This window comes from Trachymyrmex septentrionalis, unplaced genomic scaffold (assembly GCF_001594115.1).
Source record: "Trachymyrmex septentrionalis isolate Tsep2-gDNA-1 unplaced genomic scaffold, Tsep1.0 scaffold22, whole genome shotgun sequence".
In the NCBI taxonomy this organism is placed as follows: Eukaryota; Metazoa; Arthropoda; class Insecta; order Hymenoptera; family Formicidae; genus Trachymyrmex; species Trachymyrmex septentrionalis.
Window position 1 is genome coordinate 263587 of NW_017305375.1, and position 9124 is coordinate 272710.

The 9124-nt window shown below is 30.9% G+C and overlaps 1 protein-coding gene across 4 annotated transcripts in view; it reads left to right on the plus strand.

Moving 5' to 3' along the window:
* The window catches only part of LOC108748336 (nucleolysin TIAR-like), a 149330-nt gene that overhangs the window by 48350 nt on the left and 91856 nt on the right, over positions 1 to 9124 (plus strand). For all 4 annotated transcript variants that reach the window (XM_018486421.1, XM_018486420.1, XM_018486419.1 and 1 more), the window contains exon 2: positions 4247 to 4334. In XM_018486421.1, the coding sequence (XP_018341923.1) occupies positions 4247 to 4334 (88 nt within the window). The remainder of the gene's footprint in view (positions 1 to 4246; positions 4335 to 9124) is intronic.

A 9124-nucleotide genomic window follows, 5' to 3' on the forward strand; every position in this document is an offset into this window, starting at 1 on the left:
TTCCTTCAAATCAATTTAATGATAATGTAACGCAAAAAAAATGCATTTACTGTTTTTTTTAAATTTATTTTTATTTATTTTTATTATTCTTAAAGTACATATTTGAAATGAATAAATAAGAATAATTTCTGCGTTACATTATTATTAAGTCAATTTGAAGGAAATGTATTGTTATTAAACAAAGAGATATTTTGATAACAAAGAGATATTTTGGTAACTGTTCGTTTTCGGACCTATGTTTATTAGGACTTTTTGATTTATTTTTTGTTCTTCTATATTTATATGTTCTTAAAATCTGCGACCCTTTTTTGCTAACACCCTGTATATGTCTTACACATATATTAAAAAATTTTAGTTAATGCAATAAAATAATCTAAACTTGCTAGCTATTTAATTAAAAAATAATTTAACTTAAATTTTAATTGGATAAAATTCTCATAAAAAATTCATTATATTAACTTTTCAATATACCAAGATCTTTGTCTACGATTTTATCAAGTTTGATGTGATATGTTTTCTATGATTTAATCGTCTTTTTAACATAAAATGTTTAAATTATATAAATATGTAATGTACGATATATATCAAAATTACCTTTCAAAATAAATGTCAAATAGGTAAATAATGTTCCAAAAGATCAGACTATGCGTTCAAAATATACGAAAGATTGTTCTCCCAATTATGCGTGAATTAAGTAAGAAATTTATTTTGTATAGAAACTCAAGCGATATACTGCATGCAAAATTAAACGGCCTTCCCTTATTATTAGCTCAGTATACTTTCCCGTATGCAACTTGCACACATCGTAAACATGCAACGTGCATACGTACGTACGCATGACACGCAGGTGCTGCTTCTATCGTGATTCTAGTAACCTTATTTCATAATGCATCGACATTTAAATGTGATAATACGTCACAATTGTAACGATAATGATGTTTTATATTCATCGAAATTACCGTTGTCGCTGATGGAAATAACGCTCATTTCAAATGAAAGCATCATTCTGTCGACTGGTAGGCATGTGAAAGGGAACGAGGGAGAGATGGGGAGAGAGATGGAGAGAGCTGCAATAATAAATGGCGCTCCATTAGTCCCACTTTATTGAAAACCGTGGGCCACGTTTTAACCACCAGACGGTGGGGCGAACCATGACGCGTGACGTCATCATCGGAGATCCTTTAATGCTGGCATCTTTTTCATGCTGCGCCTTTTCTGCATTCACCCGGGCCATATTTCAACAAATCTTCTCCCTACGAAATCGGATCTTGCCAACTATTTACTACTGGATAATATCAAATTCGAAGGATTTTGCGAAATTTCGTTGAAAGCAAACCGATTCTAAAACCGCTTTCGTGTAAGATCCCTTTTGGTGAAATTACGTGATATTTGATCTTTCTTGATTCACGGGAAAGATTTCAGTCTTTTTAATCCTTTTGAGCTGTATGAATGCGATGCTTGCTGAAAAATTCAGCAGACAAGAAAAATGCATGGATAATTTAATCAACTAAGAAACCTACAGCGTAGATGAAAAGAACTGTGTCAAGCAAGACGTTTCATGAAACTCTGCCTTAACAATATTTATTAATGGCGAAGAAATCTTTCTTATGATCACAAAAAAGACACTCAAATATCGAATTATTCATTAAAATTATTAGCGCGTAAAAAGGATTTAATCACGAATTTATAAATATTTATCAACACATATATACAGATCAGAATTTTGCCTATATACTATACTATATTATATATATATATATATATACTACACACTATATACTACACTATCTTCAAAAGACAAATCCTTGCGACACATAAAATGATTTATGCCGTAACATGCAACTATTGATATATTGGATATATTACTTGGATTGGAAAGCAAACGTAACATTTTTATATATGTATTAAATTAAAGACAATTCGTTTAGAATCGACTCTCGATTTTATCTAACGTTAGATTTTAAATTTCAAGAGGATATCAAAAGAAATTTGATGGTTGATACTGGATAATTGTATAAAAATCTCGGGGGCATCTACGAACAAAATAAACTTTTATCAATTTCCTGTTGATATCCTAATCTACCAAGATCCTGGCACGATGCGACGATGTCGATTGAGTTGGTCGAAAAGGAAGATGATGAGGATCGGACTAATTCACGAGAATGGACCACTGTGTGTGCCCACCGGAACCTCCAACCGGCAAGGATAGGCTATCAAACCGATTGTAATCAGACCACCCTCCGTCTCCGACAGTCCACTTCTATCTTATCCTTCTATACTTTCCAACGGTGGCATATCCTGTTCAGAGTAACTGATGCCCTTGGTAGAGACCTTCCGGCGGTAACTCGATTTTCGACTACTCGTCTTGATCTATTCCTACATATCAGCGTGAATGAAACCGTATCGAGTCGGAGAGAGGATGTGGATGGGAGAAAGGTGAAACGAGAGACCAGAGAAGAGGAGCATATTTTATCGAGCCGATGCGAGGCTGTACCGCAACGCCACGACGTGCACTCGACCACACGACCGTATGCGAATCGATAATTTATCTCCCCAAAAGCTTACTTCGCACACCGTTTCGTTGCACTCATCCGGCCGGTTTTAACCATAGAATCGCACAGATTTTCGTGGGTGAAAAAAACAGCGTGTGTGATTAACGGAGATTACTAACGCTTAATTCGATAAGGTGGTCGAATGAAGCTCTAGTAATCTCCGTTGAGTTAGTATTTAAAATAATTTAAATATATGCAACAACGTAGCACAATTATCTAGAATTCCGGGAATATTAAATATACATGGAATAAACAAAGCAAGAATGAGAGATGTATATTTAAAGAACATAAAACCAGTTAACATTGTAATAAATTGGCAAGTTCACCATTGCTTTTTATTAGATAGCTCAAATATTTATTGCTATTCAATAATATTATCATTTTACACATTAAATTATCACAACTCCCAAAGCGATCTCAATATCAATTATGTCTCGATCAGTGAAGAATGGAAACGCGTTTAATACAAACGCATCGGAATACTTATAATCCGATCCATCTTATGGAATAACATTAGCGTATATCATATTATTATACGATATACTGGCTTGAAAATTTAATACAATACTTCTAAAATAATAAATGTTTGCATAATATTATTTAACATAACGTTATTCTGTAATCACACACACAGTTATATTATTACAATTTCTCATTTTCCTTCTTTAATGAGAAACGGTATTGTTTCATGTTATTATTAGTTTTACACATAAAAACCATATAATGATTTATAATTAATCGTTATATTTTCACAAATTTGCGGATTCTGTTTTTTGAATAGCAATATAGTTAACCGTACAAAATGATTATAACTAATAATTACTTATTAATAGTTCATCCCCTGTTTCACGTTCCGGAATTTGTATCATTTGTTCAAAAACAGCTACAATTAGTAATTATTTATCATGTATCGCTAACCGGTCTGTATTTATGCAGGAAATGATTTAATTACGAATCTGTCTTTACCTCTATTCTCCGACGAGTTATTTTGAGTGCCTATCTTAGAGGTTGCATCTTATGTATTATGAAAGACCTTCGATTGTCTGAATAGCATTCTCGCGCTAAGAGTAATTTTCTGCGATGTTTCATTTTCCTTATATTATGTCAGATATTTCAGACAGAATCATCACGCTTTTAGCGAAGGAAAGAGCTCATTAACAATTTAATAAAGAGATATTCTCAAAACAGCTGAACTTGTTATTTATTCAGTGTTTTGCGATTATAAGTATAGCAAAGTGATATCTTATGTTTAAAAAATAATATTGTTAAATGGATAATATAAAAATTACATTACATTAAATTTAATAAAATAAATTAATTTTATTAAAATCGTGTCGTGATTTTCTAAATAATTCTGCATTTTGCTCTTGTGTAGAGATAAATACAGTAATTTTTAAATGAACGTCACAGAAACACATTAATTATTTCTCTATCAAGTTACTGAATTTTTATCTACATTTTTGGATTATTGATTGCGGAGTTTAATCACAGAGATATGTATTTTGGACCAAGTATAACGAAATAAATATTTCATATCTAGTTTTGCATTCATTAAAGCTCATATACTCGTTGCAGAAATTAATAATGTTTGAATATAATCATTATTATTTTCAAGTGTAATTTTCTCAGCAAGAAAAACGTATTATATTATTCTGTTTTCAAACTATGTCTAATCATCTTCTTTTTTGTTTCAGAACATTATCACATATTTGTTGGAGACCTGAGTCCGGAAATCGAGACACATACCTTAAGGGAAGCTTTCTCAGCCTTCGGAGAGATCTCGTAAGTCCTCTTAATCTTGCTCATTAAAGTCGACTTACCGTTTTACTAGAGTTATATGAGCGATAATATAACGTCATCATAAAATGATAATATGGTATCACTAACGACTTTTCAAAAATGCAAAATAACCTAATATTGGATTTATAAAAATCAATTTTATGTTACAAGTATAAGTATATAAATTTACGTATTATTACTCTTTTTGTTCGCAAGTTTAGTTAATGAAAATATATAAATACATATATAATATATATAATAATTAATAAAATTTTCATAAAACACATTAATACATATATTAAAAAATACTTAAAAGAATTATTTGCGTTTGCAGTAAAAAGAAGAAAACAATACATTTTAACGTCAAATATTTTAACAAAGGAATATTTATTAATCTTTGAATGTTTTATCTTTTTTTTATATACCTGATATAAAAATATCAGTTAAAAAATACTATAAGCTTTCAATGCTATACAGAATATTTAATTTATTTAAATGCCTCATACATTGAAACACCTCTCTTATCTTACTGATATCTATATATATCTAAATAAAAATCTAAGTAAAAAATACTACAATATTTATATTTATATTTATATTTACATATATTAAAGATTCACGAGTACTAGTTGAGAAGTCTCAAATATCATTCACAATCTTAACGCTTCCGGAAATGCAATTTATAAAAATGCAGTACTAACCCACGGCTTTACTGAAGAAAAGCCACCACTCTGGAAAACGTCAGTGTCGACAATAAATAGACATAATCAAATCCCTAGAAGTTGCAATAGAAGGAAATCCGGAATATTTCGTTTTATCAACCGACTTGCTCAAGTTTATTACACTTTTAACGACCTCGCCCTCTCGTCCTAACTGAGCTGTTTTACGAGTTTCCATCATCGTCCGACGTTTCACGATGCACCGACGCGAACAATAATAACGCATATCTCTGCGATCGCGCGGCAGCTACCACGAGTCCTGCGACCTTGCGCTCCGTTAGACTCGCCGGTCGATAGATGCATGACGATAATATCGCAAGCACCGATACCCTTCGAAGTCGGGCTTGAGCAAGCTGTAGGTGAAGTCGCGTCAATCTCCGCAGTCTTGATCGATTGTATCGGTAAACCAATACCGTTAAGTCGCGTGCATTTATGCAGCAGAAACCAGCGAAAGAGCTAATTGACACATTTTTATAGACAGCATTTAAAGAACATAAATCCTTTGTAAGTTCCGCGCAACTGACTGATAATTAATAGATAAAACACTCAAATGTTTCCTTCCCTGTTCTGAAGTTTTTTTTTATTATAATAGTGTTAACACAATTTGAAATAATAATTAAACAGAAAAATTCGGGAACGTAGAATGCTATGATTTTTTATTTTTGATATATCAAAAATTTTTCATAAATTCAAGAATAGAATGATGGGAAGTACTTTCCATTATATTCTATTCTTGAATTTGTGAAATATGAAGAGCCCTTTATAATTTTTAATTTTATTGTTCAAATTTTTCAATAATTACTTTTATTATATTAAATAGATACAATTAAAAATATTTCTAAGAATAATTTTAATGTAATCATGCTCTCAGATATTCAAGTAATGAAAATTTTCCTTTACTTATAAAGGTAAATTATCATATACCTACACCAAGGATTCGTGATAGTCTAAGAATAGGCATAATCAGCAACAGAACTTCGATTTCGCAAGGAAATTACGTGAGCAAAACAAAAGGAACATATTGAGCTTGCATTTTGCGAGCATGCGAAGTGTCAGTAAGTCCGCGCTCTACATCGATTGTATCTGCAAACCAGTACGTTACGCCCTGTGATTTTACGTGACGAAAGTCAGGGACAGTATCGCGATTTCGCGCAACGATACATCGTAAAAGTGGACGAAATAAATGTAGCTACAGCTATTTGATGTTATTACTGTCTAAACATTTGTTTTGCACTAATATCGTTCTGAAAAAATATTTATGTTAATAATAACTTATCATCTTGCATTTTATCATCTCTTTCGCGAATTAATAATCTCAATCCGTAAAAATCGTAAAGATAGAAACGCTTCTTTTAAAGCATAGATCTTCGTATCCGTTTCTCTCGCGGCAAGAAATCTCCATTCGGATTTCGCATCCTGCGATTTATTCTTGGCTCATGCAGATGCACCACTTATGCGTTCACGAAACTTCACGAGTATTGCTTGATAGGAGAAAAAAAGGGAACCACCATGCGAGGTATCGAAATTTCAGTTTCCAATCTAAACTCGGCCTTCGAGCGACAACTATGTTCAGTAGCGAAACAGCTGGAGGTAGGTACAGTTTGCGCCGTTTGGCACAAGAAGACGGTAGAAAAATGGGCCCTCTCTCCCCTCTGGAAAAATCGATTCAAACTCGCTCCACGAGTACCTAAGCCGCGCTTTAAAAAGCTAGTGAAAAATTGCCAGCGGTTTTCCTCTTTTATTTTGTTTTTCCCCCAGCCCCTTTCTTTTTCTCTCCTCTACCAATGCTCCTCACGCCTCTTCTGTGCTCCGTTCAACGCTCCTTTCCCCGATCCCTTTCCCAGGTACGCTCTTCCTTGCCTCAAATGGTTTATTCCAGAAAGGCCTGCTATGCTTCGTTCCTTACGCGATAAACAATCGTGATTAATTATATCCTTAGAGATACATTTGATCGAGCTTGATATTACACTAGAAGAAGAGAAAGGTGTACATACCGTCAGTTATATTAGAAATAATGAAGATAAATTTGTTTAAATTTATTTTTGGTACAGCGTCTTTTGACTTCCTTTAATAATAAATGCAGCTTAGAACAGCGAGTTATCACAAATTTATATCGATTCCATGCTAAGCAATTTCACGATTCTTATACATGCCGGTCAGCGTATTTCCTTCAAATATGAATAACGCCATACCACGCTGGCGAATATCGCTTGCCAAGCGTGAAACGCGGTTTAGCGCTTCTGCTTTTCGGGCAAACCTTTATGAATATTGCACCATAAATTTTAGTTTTATATGTGTATATATATATATATATATGTACATAATATATACATACATGATATATATTTTATATATATGCATATGTGACCCATCATCGCGAAATGTCATCAGAAAATATGTGATCGTTTTCTTTATGTTCTTGCATAAAGTAGCAACATGTGAGAGTATTACTTGTAGCTTTCCCGGAAATACCTATTTCTTATAATTATAGCATGAATTTTTACATAAGAAGTGTACTTAAGTGTACACTTTTATTATTTTTAGACTTTTTTAACTATTTTTGTTTTATTTCTTATGTTGTTTATAAATAAAGGATGTATATGACTTAAATATTTATAGCATTTTTTGGAATAATATTTTAATCTCTGTTAACAATTTCTTTTGATAAATCCCTTATAAATAAAAAAATAATTGTACCTATAATGGACAACGTGTTATAGCTAAGGATAAAACGCAAATTTATAGGAAAGAACAGTTTTAATTATATTTGAATCGACAACAATTAAATTATTAGCAATAAAGATAATTTTAGGCAAATGTTTGTAATAAATAAATGAAGAAATTTAATCGTTTAATATTGTAACATAAAACTAATGCCTTATAAAATACAACAAAGTAATTAAACGTAAAGAAGATAAAAAAGTAAAGAATAGTATACCCAGTATCATCCTAAAGATGTTAAATGATTTCTTATGTACACACGTCTCTAAGTAAATACAACAATTTTACTTAAAATATAAGACTACTGAAATTAAACAGAAATAAAAATGCAACTTTTTAAATATGCTAAATAATATCTTAAAAAAATTATACATAGAAAGAATCTTATATTAAATTTAAATTTTTCATAAAAATTTGTAAAAGAATTAGAGAAAAAATTATACATGAAAAATACTTACAAAGAAAAAAAAATTTTTGTCAGTAAAAACTAAATGACTGTACAGAACACGTGATTATTTAGATTAAAAATAAATTACAACTGAAGTAATATAACTGAGCTGTTAATATTAAAAATCTCATTACACTGTTAAAAAATAATTAATGTGTCCCAAGATACAACATGTTCCTAGGTATCAGTCTCTTTCCTACATATATACTTTTAAAAAATACATTTGATATTTTTTACTTATAGCATTATAATTTAAATCATTTAGCAACTCTCGAGAGGTTTTTTTATTATAAATAATTAATTTTAATTCAATTACCATTATTACATACATTATAACATCGCAAAATAAATTATATATTTATTGATACATTTATAAAATTAAAATATGCTAAAATAGTAAAAATATATTGTTAAAGAAGAAAATAAGATTCGTGAAATAGCTTAAACTGAATAATTTGAAAAACTCAAATTAGGATACTTTCCAAGAACGTTTAAAGTTTAAATATACCTCTATAAAATATGTTTTTGTATTAAATATACAAAGCATAATTATATTTAACAATGGAATTTAATTACAAATTGCTGATTCGCCTGCTATCAATTAGAAATTTTAACAATGCAACTTGAAATTTTAACCACGTAAATTAATTATCGGTCATAATTCGCAAACGATGCAGCATCGAAACATAAATCGAGCCTTTAATCAATGTCACAATTACCGATAGTACAGAGTAAATCGGGAATACTTTGAAAGACATATTAAAATGTGCTTAATGATGATGACTTTAACTCCTTTATTCATTTAATCGTTTGATGCTTTCATTATATTAATTACATTATAATAGGATAAAGAATAATCATTGTTCTCTCTCTCTCTCTCTCTCTCTATATATATATATAGATAT